The following is a 17,454-nucleotide window of genomic DNA, read 5'->3' on the forward strand; positions in this document are numbered from 1 at the left end:
AACTTAGCAGGAGTACACTCAGCTAAACAGGATCCACTTGTCACATTTTTTGGAACAGTTGAAAGTATATATTTGTTTTTCTCTCGTTCAACAATTCGTTGGGAAGAGTTAAAAAAGCTGTGCCCATCACAGTAAAGCAGGAGTCTGAAACACGCTGGAGTGCACGATCAGAAGCTGTTAAAACTATCTATGAAGGACTGGATGAACTAGTAGGGCTGCTAGACAAATTATCGGAGGACGTAACTATGACACCTGAAACCAGAAGTGATGCAGAACAGTTACAGGCATGCGTATTAAATTTAACTTCATAGTTTTATTACATTTCTGGAATGTCATTCTTGGAAAAATTGATCGTGTTCAGAAGCGCTTACAGGATCCTACTATGAATTTCAAGGAAGCAGCAACTGATCTTGAATTTTTGGAGCATGAATTTTTCAAGCTTCGTGATGATTTGAGCCAAGTTGCTGTGGAAAACGCCAAAACAAGATGCACGGCATGGGGGATCGATGTGGACAGAAGAATTAGGCGACGTCGGAAGATGCCAGGAGAACTGGCAAGAGATGCAGGACTTTCAGCAGAAGAAGAAATTGTGCGCGTTATGAAGAGCGTATTTTATCGACTTCAACAGGAGATGTCAACATGGTTTTTACGACTAAAAGACCTGAACACAAAATTTGGATTTCTGCTGGACGTCAAAACTCTTCTATCCGACACAGATGTCGATGCAATTCGTCGAAATTGCACAGATTTTGGAAATTTCTATGACACCGACATCAATGGCCACGAACTTTTCACGGAAATTGGAGATTGCAAAATGCTGCTCAGTAACCGGAATGAAGTTCTACCAAAAACTCCTTTGGATCTTCTTGGTTTTATTGTGTTTTATGGAGACGACATATTTCCGAATTTGCGAATTTCACTGCAAATTGTATTAACAATAGCAGTTTCAATTGCAAGCTGTGAGCGGTCGTTCAGCAAATTGAAACTTATTTTGTCGTATTTGCGTGCTTCAATGCGACAAGATCGTCTCAGCGATCTTGCTCTTCTTAGCATTGAAAGAGAAACATTGGAAAAAACAGATTTTGATTACGTGATTGACCAGTTTGCGACAGTGAAATCAAGAAAAATGTATCTTTTGTAAACTATTTCAACCAGTCTACGATGTTTCGTAAAAATTTGTATTGTTATTCCTTATTCGATGTAATAGGAAAATGTGATTAAACGGGGGGGGGGGGGGGGGGCACCAATTTTATAGTTTGTCCCCGGGCGCAAAATATCCTAGCTACGCCTCTGTATAGTACTATACCGCCTTCAACTTTTTTGAAGGACTGGGTGTTTAAGGTTAGCGAGTTGTCGCATTATCTGGCTGTATAGCAAATGAAAAAATACGATTAATAATTAGGTTTTTTCTTATTTAGGGCCCCTTTATAACACCATATGCTACAGGCCCCGCGCGAGCTTCATCCGGCACTGTCTACCTGTGGTCCCGGGACCCCCCACATGGCTCAGGGCGGTGGCTTTTGCCAACGGCGCGAGTTGTGCCGAGTGGCATCGCTGCGGTGTATGAAGTCCCACCTTGCTGACGGGACTCAGTTACCGTGCAAGCCAGTGGAAGGTGGCATTGTTTAAACGAAAACTTGGAGAAGCGTGTTCGGAAGAAGAAAACAACAACTCAACAATCCCCCGTAGGTCGATGCTTCATATGTCATTTAATTTTGGCGATAGAACCGACGGCCCCCCCCCCCCCCGATCGGCTCACGATCGTGTTCATACTTGACGTGCAATAAGAGTAGGCGCAGCCAAATCTGGAGCAGGGCCCAGGGGGGAGGGAGTGGGAAGGGAGTGGGGACCCCCGTTGGGAATGGAGCAGCGTACGAGCGATCCCGGCTACGGCCGTCTGCGTCGGCCGCACGTGAGGTCTTGTGTGTCGTGTGTGTTTTTTACATCGTAGTTTAGTGGTAGTTAATTGAAGGTGGAGGGGTTACCAGCCTCTCACACCCGTCCAGAGCCCCCATTTGGCCGCTGTGGTGGTTGCAAATGCCATGAAGGGAAAGGCCAATCTAAATATTGGAAGAGGAAGTCACCCCCTGTGAGTGGCTGGCTGAGGTGCCATCTGTTGAGGAAGTATTGAAGGCGATCCAGAGCCTGAGACCAGGAAAGGCAGCAGACAGAGATGATCTCCCAAGCAAAATGCTGAGGGAGGGTGGCGTTTGTGCACAGACTGCCCTATATGACATCATAACAACAGTCTGGACCACTGGACGGGTTCCGCAGGATTGGAAGGATGCCCTGGTGGTCCCCCTCTTTAAGAAGGGGGATCGCACAGACTGTAACAACTACAGGGGCATCTCACTCCTCAGTGTGCCGGGAATCGCCTTGTCAGGCACGCTGACGAGAGGTTTGCAGAGCCCCAATGTGGTTTCAGAAAAGGGCGGTCCTGCACAGATGCCATATTTTCTGTCCGTATGCTACAGCAGAGGTGTAGGGAATTCCAACAAGACCTACATCTCTGCTTTATTGACCTGGTCAAGGCCTATGATACCATCAGTAGGCCTGGGCTCTGGGTTCTTCTTCGTGCTTTCGGAGTCCCTGACCCGCTGCTCACGATCCTTAAGGACCTTCATGATGGTGAGCGGGCCCGGGTAAAACTACGTGGCTGGGAGTTGAAGCCATTCCCTGTTCACTTTGGGGTGCGACAGAGATGTCCTCTGGCTCCCACATTATTTTACATCTATTTCGATCACGTAGTTCGTGAAGCCATCAATAGATGTACCGGAGTAATTTCCATCGGGTACAGATACAATGGGAGGCTGATCGATGCCCGGGAGCAGTCAAGAGATGGCTCCCTATTGCTTAAACATCTTATGTATGCCGATGATATGGTAATTTCTGCTCACTCAGAGATATTGGACGTGCTGCTGCTGAAACTAGAGCTTGCCACTAAGAGGTGGGGCCATTCCGTCAGCCCCACCAAAACTAAGCACCTGCCTGGGTATTTTGTACTATCGGACACTCTACCCCCATAACTCCCAATTGTTGATAGCGCAGTTGAGGAGAGTGGAGAGATTCCCATACCTGGGCAGTGTGCTCATGACCGGCTCCAGTTTGACAGCAGAGGTCTCAAACCGAATCAGTCAAGCGGCATTATCTTTTCATTGGTCGCGTAACGCTGTGTGGAAGTTACTTGGTCTGTCGCTCCGCACAAAGCTTCAGGTCTTCTCGGCCACAGTCATTCCCTCCCTTCCCTATGCTTGCGAAACGTGGACCCCCCTAAAGGAACATCTTCGCCGGTTAGAAACATTTAAGCTGGCCTACCTACCATCCATCTTGGTTTAAACCAGGCTGGATTGCGTGAGGAGCTCACATATCTTTGAAAGATCTGGACAAAGTCCCATCGGTGAGCTCCTCCGGCAGGCAAGGTTGCGTTGGCTGGGTCATGTAGCCTGCATGCCCAGGCACTGCATGCCTAAACAGCTTTTGTTCGGCCGGATCGAGAGGGCTAAACGGGCGCAGCACGGGCAAGAGAAGAGATAGAGTGATGTGGTACAGGAGGATGTGGAGCTGAGTGGACTTGCCGATGACTGGTACCAGCGGTGTCAAGATCGGCCTCTGTGGAGGAGGCTCATGAAGGACGCTACTGGGCAGTTGAAGGCAGTCGCCCTCCAACAACAACGGAGGGCGGAGGAGGGACGCTCACAAAAACGAGCGGAGCGCCGGGTGGCTAAAGCACAGTAAGTTAGCACAGTAGGGGGCACAGGTGGTGCATCATCAGCCAGTCATCTCAGTCGACCCGTGACACCTGGGTCTGCCCCGTGACCTGCCAGCGGGCGTTCGACACTTCACGTGGCCTCAACGTACATCTAGCCTGGCACAAGCGTCGTGTTGACGTCACCGCCACTTAGTGGCGAATGGTGGTTGTCGTAGTTGTCGTGTGTTGTGTTTTGTGTGTGCTACCGATGGGTACGCGTTGCCACAAACCGTGCCAGTAAACGCGGCCCTGTAACATCACTTGCGTACGCGTTGCACGAGAGATGAAAGAGATATCGGCTTGGCTGCCACGTGGACGAAACACCGCAGGCCCCCTACCGTGTTGGAGCAGTGGTCAACTCGAAGGTCTCTCTCGGAGGTCGCTGTGCGAGGGTTTCGCAGCCACTGGCAACCACCAGGGCACCTGGCCGAGGTGCTCACTTATCAATGCTCACTTATCAAGTGAGCATCTCCAACGTCTGATGGTGCCCACAGCGGAGGGATGGCACGAGCTTGCGGGAAGGGGCGCCCCAACACGGGGCCCAGCCCCCACAAGACCAAAGTCGGAGGCTCCTGTGGAGTCAGTCGGCTTCCGTGGCCGCTCCGTGCCACCAAGAGTCGTCGCCGTGGCACCGCGAGAAATGCTTTCCCTTCCTCAACTTTGCACTCCGGATCGTGTGCTGTTCGTCATCGTCACTTTCTGTTTTCAATTACTTCGGTGACCTCATGGGGCGTCATCTCAGCCTGGTTACGTGGGAAGATTCCTTCCTGCTGATTCCACTTCTGCATTGATCTCATCCACCGGAATTACACGTGGAGCAAGAGAAAATGCTTTTTTTTGTGTGTGTGTTTGTCGTTGTAACTTTGACCCTGTGCCCCTACTGCACATCTGTGTGAAAAAGAGCTTCATAGCTCATCGGATTTCTGCCGGATAAGTAAAGATTCTGCTTCTGAAAAATCCAATCATTGCATCCTTTAGTTTCTTTCCACAACGGCGACGGCCGCGCCCTGCCGTGCGTACGCTGAACTTCGTCCGCACCGTTACGAAGCCAAGCGCGCGGATAGATGGATCTGGGCAGAAGAGAGAATGGCGGGATTGCAAATGAACGACGCCACCACCGGGATCTCACGGACAGCAGAAGAGTTTATTGGGCAGGGTTGCATCACAGAACCACGAACACCGACTGCACGAACCGATGGCAGCGCCTGTGCCTACACTCCCCGGGTCCAGCGAGGAGAGCGACGCCACCGCTGGCCACCAACCACTGACCCCGATGCCCCCGGCACGCTCACCGCACGCCACCTTCAACCAACGCTTCTACGTTCTCTAGTCACAAAATATTCCACGCGACGAGTACAAACGCAACCACGAGAGCCCGATCCGCCGCTCATCCAGTGTTTTTCAACGTTACAAAAAAAAGCTCAACGATTCACCATTTTTGTTTTGTTTAAATCTATATAAACCTCCGGTCAGTTTTCTGTTCTGTGGAATGTGCGGCTGCTGCTTTAACACCAGCAATTCAAGTACTGACATCGTTGCCTCGGCCTTTTTCTTCAAGTGAGCAGCAGCTCCATCGAGTTCCTTCGCAAAGCCCGCGCTCGGTAAAACGACGGACGTCGTCCGCATGGCGACCCAAGTGCGCCGTCCCCAGGTCGGGGCTGCATGCCGAGCAGTGCCGGATGATCCTAGAAGCAGAGGTAGCTACATATTCTACGGGCCCCGCACTTTCAAGGGCCCCGCGCTAAATGCTTTTAAGCTATCAATTCCGGTTCAGTGATTCTGCACTTGCTCTATGACTATAGTACTATAACGACTGGGTGTTTAAGGTTAGCGATTTGTCGTATTATCTGGTTGTATGGCAAATGAAAAAATACAATTACTTTACTGTGCAAGTTAAATATTTGTGTTTTAATATTTACGTGTTTGTTCTTTCATTTAGGGCCCCTTTATAACATCCGCTACAGGCCCCGCACTAGCTTCATCCGACACTGGTGCCAAGCCACGCCACCTCCCCCTGGGGCTTGCGCCACGCGGCGACTGGCCACGGGGGGCATATCCCAGCACCCTCCAGCACGCCCGCAGTCGTCGTGCGTGGCGAAAGCCTTGAGACGGGGAAGCGGCGCAAACAGCCTGACCTGGGAAACCGCATTTCAGAGGACGCGCAAAGAGCACGCACTCGCACAAAGACAAAGATCCCCCGTGCGGCATAAACGTACTGTTGGGGCAAGTGCTGTTCACAAGCACCTGTGAAGGCCAACATGGCACACGAGGGGGTTGTGTGGCCAGGACCACACGATGTTTACACACCGCACCATTCGAATCCTGCTCACGACCTATTATGGTCTCACGAATATCTGCACCGATCCTGGGCCTTCCCTAGGTCGACCCAACCTTAAATGGTGCGGCGTTCACACATCAACATTGGGGAGACAATATGCGGCTGGGTGTGGTGTGGGTCAAACACCTCCTCATGTGAAGTTCTGGCCTTCATAGGTGCAAGATGTGCACACGCACACACACACGTACACGTACACACGTGCACAAGCACACATACTCACACACGCGCGCGTGCGCACACCGCTCTGAAAGGCAGAGCGACGGGCAGCCGAGCGACAGGCAGCAGCGTGCGGCAGCCCGGCAGAGGGGATCCGCTGCCCTCGGCGCGTTCACGAGCAGTAGCAGCAACAGCCGAGGCATCGCCACCACCGCCGTCTCCCAGACACTCATCGAGCTCGACGCTTTGCTTCATCACCATTGCTTTACAGAGGCTCACGTCGCTCCTGGATGCACACTAAAGTTTCCCATAAATCCGTTGGCAACGCGTACCCATGGGTAGCACACGCACACAACACACACACGCAACACCTCCCATGCGGCCGATGCAGACAGCCACTGGGGTCTGGCACGCCGCGCCAGACCCCGGTGGGGGTAACGGGGGTCCCCGCCCCCTTTCCCAGCGACACCCCCCCCCGCCTCGCTTCAGATTTGGCTGCGCCTACCCTCATTGCACGTCAAGTATGAACACGATCGCGAGCCGATCAGGGGGGGTCGGTTTTATCGGCAAAATTAAATGACATTTAAAGCATCGAACTACGGGGGTTGGTTTTTTTCTTCATCTTCCGAACACGCTTCTCGAAGTTTCCGTTTAAACAATGCCACCTTCCACTGGCTTCCACGGTGACTGAGTCCCGTCAGCAAGGTGGGACTTCATACACCGCGGCGATGCCACTCGGCACAACTCGCGCCATTGGCAAAAACGCCACCGCCCTGAGCCACATGGGGGTCCCGACCACCACCGGCGTCGCATCGAGGACCACGGCCCTTGGGCGCTCGTCGGTTCGTGATGCGACAGGCGACAGCCGGGAAACAAAGACGACGACGATTTTACGACGTTTAAGATTGAAATCGGCGCTGTAATCATGCTGTTATGATTAACGTTACAGGACGTCGTCCGAACATAAAACCCCATTTGTCAAGAACACCTGGCCCTCAACATGAATGGCCGTCCTCCGCAACAGAGACACGAGGGAGGAACCACCGGGGCCTCTGCTGGGCCATTCCTCTGAAGAGCCACTGGCCAGAACGTCGCATGTTGTTTTTTTTTACTTTTGCTCTCAGGGCAGCGTGTTATCGGTGCACAGTGTCGAGTTTCTATTATTTGTTCTTGCGTACCGGCCACCCAAGGCGGCGGCAGCAGCAACAACGACAAGTTACATTTTGAAAACCGCGCGTGTGTCTCTCAACCTGCGCGTGCCTCTCTCAACCTGCGCGTGCGTCGCTCGGACGCGGGAGCCACCCCGCTCGCGTGTCCCACCTCGGGGCCGCTCGCACCAGAAGATCGCCGGCCAGAGTAGACTCCCACCCCCCGCCACCCCGAGTCGGCCTGGCCTCAAGCTGATGACCGACTCGAACAAAAGAAAAAGCTTTGGCGTTCCCACGATTTTCCAAGTTACTCCGGTCACCGTGCGAGTCGTCGTGCGGATCTTTCCAAATGCCACTTACGAGTTCAGACTTCTAGATTTGAAGTTTTCGTGACTGCAAGGGTCCATACTCTTTGTTTTTTTCGGTAAAGTCACTGTATCAATTTTGCTGTGACGGTGCCACCTGAAGACGGAAACTTGTGTTGCCTCCAAAACGTCGTGATTTAATTTATTTTTCTTTTCTTTTTTAACTACGTGACTTTATCGAAAAAACCAAAGAGTATGTGTTCAGACTACCCCAGAGATGCTTTTGCGGGTGGAAGGTCTGGCGTATGTTGTCCGGCACGGGGCAGCGTCCGGCACGGCACGGAGCGGGGCTGGACCCGCGGTGGCCCAACGGCATTTATCAGTGAAGGTGCCGCTCCACATCCTCCCGTACGACGACCGCTCTCGCTACTCGGCCAATCCGGTGCAAAACGGCCGTCCTGGTCGTCGCGTTGCCAACTGTGGCCGGGCTTCATCATCGACGCAGCGGTGGTGCACTTTGCGTTAAATGATAATGCACAGAACCTTGACGATTATGCACGAATGGCAGAGCCAGAAACACGAAGGGTCAACCGAATAAAGGTTAAGCAGCGTAGTAGTAGTAGTAATATTTGTTACTAAACTCATGGACGAGTTGAAAAATCGACGCTCACAACTAAATGTAGCAGCCATGAGGTATGCGGCGTTTCGCTCGAGACGCCGTCAAGCATCATCAGGACAAGAACCGCAAAGTCAGAGTAACAATCACCATAATAATAATAACGACGACGCTGCGATGGAAACTGAACGAGACATCGCTGGGATCGTTAAAACTTCTGGGGTGGAAACGCATTACAGAGCAGTCCGGGTGCAGCCAACAACAAAGACAAAGATCCCCCGCGTAGCCTTAACAGACTGTTTGGGCAAGTGCTTTTAGCGAGCACCTATGAAGGCCGGAACGGTACACGGTGGGGGTGGGTGGCAAGCACCACGCCCAGCCTCCTTTGTCTCCCCAGTGGCGATGTTTACACACCACACCAGGTACTCATTTGAGGCCGAGTCGACTGAGGGGAGGCCCAGGACCGGTTGCTCAAGTGATCGTCACTGGTGTTTTGGCCACGAGCGGAAATCGAACTCGGGTCGCCAGGTTCGTAGCGAAGCGCGCTAACCACTACACCACCACACCGCCACTGACGACACCGATTTCTTGGACACGGCGCAGGGAAGGGCGGACGCCTCCCTTCACCAACAAATAACACCACGTGCACGCGCCGAATCGAGAAACCAACACTGCACGGGGAAACAATAAAGTTTCCGTTCTATCCAGGTCAAGTCTGGTTGATTGAGAGCGGACTCGTTTGCTATGGAGGGCGGCGGGCACCTGACAAATCGCCCCGGGGGGGTTCGGGGACAGGTCACACACGAGGCTGCCCCCCCCCGCTCCGCAGGGGCATGGCGGGGGCGCTTTCGTCGCCACGCTCCACAATCCTACGCTCGGCTTGGTTTTTGCATTCAACGACGTCACCGGCGGAGTTGTTTTTTGGCGTGGCGTTATTCGCGATCTGCGGTCGTGACTTCTGTAATTATCACGAGATAATTAACGGCGCTTTGTCGATCCACTACTGAACGAAGGCCTCCCCCCAGGCCCGTCGGTCACGGGAGATTCTTTGACCGTACTTCATCACGCTGGTCAGTGCGGGTTGGTGAAGCATTTTTGTCGTAATGGTATAGACAGCGTCTGTCCGTGCGCTCCCGCAGAGTTGTACGGAAGCCCAGGGAGCGGCGAGAATGGACGGCGAGGCCAGACGCCGTCACGCACGCCGTGACCTGGCCCTTGCGCGAGCGGGCCGCGAGTAACGGAGCGCCACGGTCCCCTTCACGGCACTCGGCCACGGCATGAGGGCGCGGCCCCTAAACTCAAGCCCGGGTCCGCCTAGGCGGGGATACGCGGCCCGTTCTCCCCTCTGCGCCACGACGCCACCACACACGCGCACGCGACGAGGCGGCACGTGAGCAGCGAGACGGGCAGCGGTGGCAACTCAGGTCGGCGGAGAGGGGCCTTGCAGAAGCGCGCTCACTCGATCGACGGACCGCCAACTGCGACGCGACAGCAACATTATAGGCTCTGTGTATAAAACGTGCAGGGGCCTGGTGGCAGAGCCAAGAGGAAACGTAACGAGTGTGGTGCAAGAGATGACCACGGGGGACGACACTCAGAGGAAAAGACAGAGCGGGGGTTCGACGCCGAGCTCAGCGCCGAATAAGAACCGGGTTCAATATCGGCTGGGTGTGTGTCCCCCCGCTATGGCTGTGGATTTCTGTGGCTACGGAAAAAAAATGTAACTGGTATTGGCTAACCATCCCAATGCTGAAATAAATCACCTGCAAATTACTCAAATGGGATTGCACACAGCTGCAACATCGCCCCCCCCCTTACTGCACGACAGTAATAATTATCTGCCACACCAGCGACGCGAAAGATGTTTCCGCACGCGGCACACCACACCCAGTATATTCTTGGTGAGAGCTCAAGCTCTGGATGAGGCAGCCATGAGGGACGGGACCCCAGGGGAGCACCAGGCCTCGTGCGTGCCGCTGTGGAAGCGCTCGTGTGGCGAGCGTCGCCATCGGGACGCCACGGGTTCGTCCCTCCACGGAGCTACGGCACCGCGTTTACAAAAGTGCAAGAAGAGACTCACAGCGTCAAGTGCAAACAATGTATGCACAAGCCCGATGAACAAGTGGCATTTGTCTCCGCGCGTATGGCGATTATGCCTTGTTCCTTTGTGATATTTTATAATAAGGATGGCAATGAATTCATATCTATGCACATGGCTTAATTTTAGCCGGGTCGGTGAAACGGAAAATCAATCTGACCCCCCCCCTCCCCCGGCACACCATGTCCAGAATACTTCTCGTTATGGCTGCTGGAATTGCTGGTTCCTTGCCACCGACTGCACTCTGCCGGCGACTCATGGCCGCAACTTCCAGCCGTGCCCCGAATCGATGGTCGCCCGCTCGGAGCAGCGGCGCGGTGGCGAGTCGCGCGCCACTTCCGGAGCTTCCTTTACCAACCAGGGCTAACGTCAATGGCGAGCGACATCTGAAGCGGTCATTGTTACCCCCCCCCACTCCTCCTTCCTTCGCTAACCTGCACTGACCAGCGTGGTAAAGTACAAAAATGATCAACTATTTTTATTTTACCAGGTAAGGCCCACTGAGCTATATAGTAGTTATTTTTCACAAGCGACCTGGCCACAAATGATAGCTCAACGAAGTGGCTTATCACGTAGACATTTATAACAGCCAAATACTCGAAACGCGTGATGTTGATTCGAAATGTGGAGGGAAAAGCCGGAGGACCAGGAGAAAAATCCACATGACCACGGGGAGAACACGCAAACTCCAAATATACAACAGGCATCGGGGTCGGGATTGAACCCACGACCTATTGTATACCAGGCGAGGTAGTTAACATCTCGCCACCGACCTACCAGGCCCTCATCCAGAAGTGGATCGACAAAGGGCCGTACATTGCACGAAACAACCAGGCCACCTCTGTGGCAAAAATCCAGCAGCATTGCTTTTGAATGCTGCGATGCGAGCAAGTGTGGTGCGGGCACCCTGCCCTATTGTCACCTGCGACGCTGCAGAACCAATCCCTGGCACCTTCAGCTCAATCGTGAATCTCCTTGTGCACGTGTCCGTGCGTCACAGGCATTCACACGTAGGGGACTGCGAAAGAAGTTCAACATGAACACACGTGCATACGACTGGGCGCGAACAGAACTGCGTTCGCTGAATTTGACCTTTTCCTGGGTAGGACAGGATGGATGTTATAAAATATACGATTTGTCAGTGGACACTAAATATGTATGACAAGTTAATTAATTAGTCGTTAAATAATTATCTTGTCGTTAATTAAGAACGATTAAGCGCTGGGTGTGAACCAACGAACGGCTTCGTGGTTGTGCTGCTGCTGCGTGGCTCTCTGCCCGCGTCGTACCGCATGTCCCTCCGGCCTCACGTTCGACGCGTGGAACCGAATAAGCTCTCGGCAGCACGCGGAGCGAAACGTCGTACATCGTACCAAACAAAAATTGCGGCGCGACCCCCAAGACGGGACGTGGCCTCAGATCGTCGTGCCCTCGCACGCCCAACCCGGCCCTCGCACTCCAGCGCCGCCAACGCCGGCAACGCCGGCATGGCTACCGGCGGTCACGCAGCCCCTCCTCGTTCCTGCTCGGTTGGGCTCTGCGGCAGCGTGCGCTGCTGGTAACTTCAGGGCGGCGACGTGGCCGAGTGGGGAGCGCATTTCCCGGCTGTTGCACAGGTGTGCGGTTCGAGCCTCGCGGCCGCCCCGGTTAATACCGGGGGGGGGGGTGTTGAGGGCGAATGTGACGCGGCTGTCTGCTCCACAGTGGACGCGGAAAGATTCCACGATTCGATTTTAAAAAGCGTCGTGGGCCACGTTGTGCCGGTGTCAGTGACGTTCGTTTTTCAAATTTCGATTGGGATTACGCGAGGCGACGACTGCCGCATCCTGCGAACCTACCGCAGGCTGCACCCGTCCGCGACACATAGCGCGTCTGCCTGGATGACAGCCTCGATAGTGAGAATGGCGCGCAAACCCAAATTAACCGACGCAATGGTAAATAAAAAAAAGTTTCTTTAACAAGCCCAACGTGGGCCCTCTTTGCTCCGGACATCTTCAGAGGGAAAGGGAGCGACGCAGATTCTCGTCGTGCGACCACACAGGGTCAGCAGCGGCACCGCGCGGTGCACGGCTACGGAGAGGGTACAGCGACCCCCCACGATCTACACACACTCACTGGAGGCCCGGCCACCACACAAACAGCGGCGTCACCCACCACACACACAGCAGCTCTAGTCACCACACAGACAGCAGTGACAACTACCACACACACACAGTAGCGCCAGCCACCTAAGACAAAGATACCCCGTATATCCTTAACAGACTGTTGGAGCAAGTGCTGTTAGCGATTCGCACCTATGAAGGCTAGTATGGCACACGAGGGGGTGGGTGGCAAGCACCATGCTCGGCCACCTTTGTCTCTCTACATGCATGCACACACAGCAGTACCAGCCACCACACAGCAGCGTTGGCCACCACAGAGACACGGCGCAGCCACGGCACAAAGGACCAGCCTGGCGCAAAGGTGAATTGTGCGGGAAGCAGGGATCACCTTTGCCTCAGACTGGCCGGCGCAGTGGACGAGGCTTGATGGGGTTATGTCGAAAAGGTTAGGTCTCAAGAGCAGGGCGCGGGGACACACCACGCACTCTCTGCGACGCACATCACGAACGTTCAACCGAATATCAAATCCTCTCAAGCACAACGTGAAATGTCCTCGCGACTGTCTCTTAACAATGCAAGCGTTCGCCACGAATTGCTAGAAAGACGACTCAGGGATAGTGAAGGGGATCACGTTGGGGGGAGGGGGGGAACTTTACCAGGAGGGACCCCCCCTAGGGGTTGGCCTAGGAGGGTGGACATTGCGACTCACTCGGCTCGTCGTACACTCTGTTACTGCACAACTCAATTTATGAACAATGCGAGGCACGAGCAGCAGCGACTTCACGGGGTGTCAACGCCCATCAGGCAAGCGGTCGCTACTCCACTCTGCTTCGCCCCACAGGTCAAGAGGTCATAAAGTTCCCTCTCCGATCGAGCGGCTTAAACTGGAGCGCCACCGGGGGCACACCCGACCCCTTGGCGCGACGAGGCTGCGACACCAACCCAGGCCGCGCTCCCCGTCTCTGGCTGCCGCCGCCGTGCCCCTCTGTGCGTAACTCAAAGTCGGCGAGCCAGCTCGCACGCTCGCCACGGCCACGTTGCTCACACCGGGGCGAGCGCGGACGCAAGACTACGGGGGCTGCAAGCGCTGCCAGTTGTCGGGCTTGTGGAGTTGAAATCAGCAGCGGTGGCAGTCTGAGAGACGTCTCTGCACTTGGGGAACGTGTTCCTGCGATTCGCAGGAAGTTATCACTTTGATTTACTTCTTTATTACGAGAGCAGAAGGTGGCTTTCACATACTTCTCTTGCATCGAATTACTTTACGGATAACCTTCATTGTGGAGGACACTGGCTGGTACATTAATTTAGATAATTCCTTTAGGCAACGTAATTTGTTGTTTAAACGAGATGTCACTCCAAGCGCGACCGATCAACAAGCCTACTGCACACGAGTGGATTCGCTTGGCAACAGACGGCCGCCGTGCTGGCATGTCGCACACGCAGCTCTTGCCGGTGCACGGGCTCCGTCCGCCATCGTGAAGTGCAGAGGAGGGTAGCGGCTCGGCGGTGGAGCGAGCGGCTCGCGGTCGCAAGGTTGCGAGAGTTCCAATCCCAGTTTGGGGTTGACTCGGCGCTTCGTCCCTCCATCCGTCTACTCAAGCCGGTTCCAGAACCGTCGCGGTCGTACCTATGGCCTCGTTATTGCAATTTGACGTATCAATCGTTAATACCCCTTGTCGGTCGGTAACACAGCTGGCTGCGAGACGGGCACGGAACAGAAATCCGCGCAAAGTTTCAACGAGCGCTGGCGGTTTATCTCGTCTACGCCGAGGGGGCGACTTTCGTTCCGCACAGCGAATTCCGAATCGGCGCCCACTGCCCACAGCTCGTCCTCGCCTCCCCACGCCACCTCAAGGGAGCACGGTGTGGTCACGACGAGTCACGACGAGTTGCGGCGATTCCCACATCAGCTGCTCACGACGACAGTGTGCAGCGTGCAGCGTGCGCTGCACAGCCGTCGACCCTGAGGAGCACGACCCTTGCCGCGAGTCACCGCTGCAATCAGCGCGTCCTCGCGGTTCGGGTTGCCCCACTACACCTGGTGCCTTCCACGGGGATTATAATCAGCCCATTCACAGCTTCTGTTACTTCTATTGCTTTTTTTCTTTATTAATACCAATATAAAACACGTTAAAAGCAATGTCAAACACAATAATTAAAATAACACCACTGACTGTGACCAATGAATATCGCAAGCCAATTCTGGATCGCTCAAAGCAGTGCCGCCGTAGTTGCTGCCGTAGAGCGGGGGGGGGGGGGGGGTGGTCTAACTGGGGCGGGCGGCGCGTGGAGATGCGGCTCACAGCAGCGTCACTCCGCACTTTGGGACAGCCCCACTTTCTCCCCCGTTACGTGCGGCACAGGGTAAATGCGGCCACGTGGTCCGAGGAAACACACCGCGCCGGTGTCTCAAGTGATTCGCGGGCTCAGCATCAGCAGCAAACCCAAGTGCAGCAGCAGTGGCCGCGGCGGCAGCGTTGTATTGCTGAAACACGACGCAAGACACGGCGGTACCCGTGAATCTCTCCCCGACGGTTGTTCGCTCCCTCTCTGCCGAGTCGCCCCACGTGCCCCATGTTGCCAGGCACCGCAGCACACTGTCCGTCTCCCGCGCAGCCGGCGCCGAGTGGTGAGCTACAGCTCCACACCCCGGGCCTCTAACTTGGAAGGACGCGGGCCAAGCTTTGTTGTGGCAGAATAAAAAGCTACCATTATTGATATCGTCACAAATTATATTCTTCTCCTCGACAAAAATAAGTTAGAGGACATCACGCGGGTAAGGTTTTGAGCTTCACAATTTAGATGCACGGTATCCCTGTAAAACATAAACTTTGCTCGTGTTGATATGTAAAGGCTATCCGTTAGTGTTGGTCGAGAACACGGAACACGAGTCATGAAAAAACACCGCCTCATATCCACACAATGACAGCGCCCTCTCTCGGCAGCGCCGCTCTCGCCGCTGCTCGCCCACCCCCCCACCCCTCCTGCTCGCTCAACCGTGCCGGCAACTGCTAGGGCAGGAACGCCGACACGGCATCCTTGGCTTGCGATCAAAAAGGGAGGCGTTGAGCACCACGGGGAAGTCAACGGCAAATTGTTTCTACGGAAGACGCCGGTCTCCACCGTAGCAATGTGGAATTCCCACCGGCGGCCCGGTAACCGCCAACAGGCACGAGCGTCATTCGAGCGGCGGACGCGTCAAGCCCAGTCGCCTTCGCTCGACTCGCTCCACTTTCAATCGGTCGGTCAAGATCCGAGCGAGCCGAGCGGCTGCGCAACGGCAAACGCTTCCTGGTGCATGCGAGCAGCTGGGCCCAAGCGAGCGCGAAGAGCTGCACGGCGGCAGCGGGGATGACGCGCAACGCCGGCGACGAGGCCGTATCACGATGGACAAACCGGTGCGGCTCCTTGGCGCGCCCCTTCGCAGTCCACACACACTCATCACACGCAGCCGCCCAGTACTGGCAACGCGTGCGGGGCCGGCACACGCGCACGTGGGGGCACGGAGGGGGCGCCGTGACCACGGTGCTCGTGAAGAGCGGTATCTCAACATTCTCGAAACAAACCTCGACCTCCCCTGGGAGCGGAGATCCCCCTTTTTAATCTAATTAAATAAAACGCTGAGTTCGAATTTGTTTTAAGTTGTTGCTTAAATTCAGACCAGCCAGGAGGGCGAACGGTGCAGGGCTGAGTCCGCGAGCCGGCTCGTGGTGCTGGACCCAGCAGAGCCAGGCCCCCGGGCTGCACCGGACGAGACCAACGGCAAGCGCATCGCTCCGTAACGTCAACACGCTGAGAACATATTCTCAGTCGCCTTGGCCTCGTGAAATCCTTTAAATCATTAAAACTCAAACCATGGTGTGTAGCAGGGGCATAGCATGGTCGCCATGGGCTATGCCGCAGGGAATTAAATTAGCCTCCACCCCCTGGGCGCCCCCCTTCGGCCAGTGGTCTCCGGGACAGTTGCGCCGCCTGTGCACACCCGAAAGCCGCTCCGGCGAGGAGCGCACCTCGCCGTCTCACGCGGTGACGCCGCTCAGCCACAGTCGCACCCCCCCACCCCCACAGGTCACAGGGAGAGCCATGCACCTGAGCTACGAGCAATGACAAACGCACGCGGCTGATATCCGCTGCACGTAGGCGCTTGTGCCTGGGCATGAAGCCAACAACAACAAGGACGACGACTCCCTTAGCCGTGCGGCGAGCCTGCCGAGTGGCGGCGCATTCGCACGGCTCTCTCGTCCCCTCCCTCGGCTCGCTCGCGAAATGTATTTCCGCATGCTTCCACGCGCGCGGGCGGGAGGGGGTGGCTGGACTGTCGGGGTCCAACGGGGGCCCGTTGGGGGGCGGTCGGCGACCTACACGACGCTGGCCTTCTGGTGCAGCACCGCCTGCCTGCAGCTGTAGAGCCATTTGATGACGCGGGCATTGCGCTCCACCACGGAGATGGCGCAGGCTGCTCGCTGCCGCTCCTCCGCCTCCACCTGGCTGCTGCGGTGCGACGGCGCCGAGCTGAGGCTCTGCACGCTGGCGCTCTGCAGGTTGAGCGAGAGGATGTCGGAGCCCGCGCGCGCCAGCCCCTCCAGGCCATCGCCCTCCAGCAGCGCGGGGTCCAGGCCGCAGTAGTTGAAGAAGCGCTCGATGTCGGCGCCGGTGCGCGCCAGGCGCGAGCTCAGGTCCGACTTGGAGCGCTGCAGCGCCGGGCGCCAGCCGCTCCCGCTGCTGCCCGCCTCGGAGGCCTTGCGCGGAGAGCTATGGGTGCTCATCTCCAGCTCGCCCTGGCCGACGGTGCGCACACGCACGCAGGGACAGAAACGAACAATTAGGAACGATGACAACAGTGGCAGCGGCTGGCCATTCGCCAAGAAGTGGCGGCGATATCAACGCAGTGCTGCTCGTGCCAGGCTAGGCGCACCTCAAGGCCTTCACGTGAAGTGTGGAAG

General features: G+C 55.6%; 1 protein-coding gene across 3 annotated transcripts in view; it reads right to left on the reverse strand.

The window, feature by feature from the left end:
• Positions 1–4,873: 4,873 nt before the first annotated feature.
• LOC144717763 (protein FAM110B-like) overlaps positions 4,874–17,454 on the reverse strand; it is a 39,009-nt gene continuing 26,428 nt past the window's right edge. For all 3 annotated transcript variants that reach the window (XM_078593391.1, XM_078593390.1, XM_078593392.1), the window contains one exon: positions 4,874–17,289. In XM_078593391.1, the coding sequence (XP_078449517.1) occupies positions 16,870–17,289 (420 nt within the window). In that variant the 3' untranslated portion in view covers positions 4,874–16,869. The remainder of the gene's footprint in view (positions 17,290–17,454) is intronic.

The sequence above is a fragment of the Lampetra planeri genome, chromosome 4 (assembly GCF_965212315.1).
Source record: "Lampetra planeri chromosome 4, kcLamPlan1.2.h2, whole genome shotgun sequence".
Lineage (NCBI taxonomy): Eukaryota > Metazoa > Chordata > Hyperoartia > Petromyzontiformes > Petromyzontidae > Lampetra > Lampetra planeri.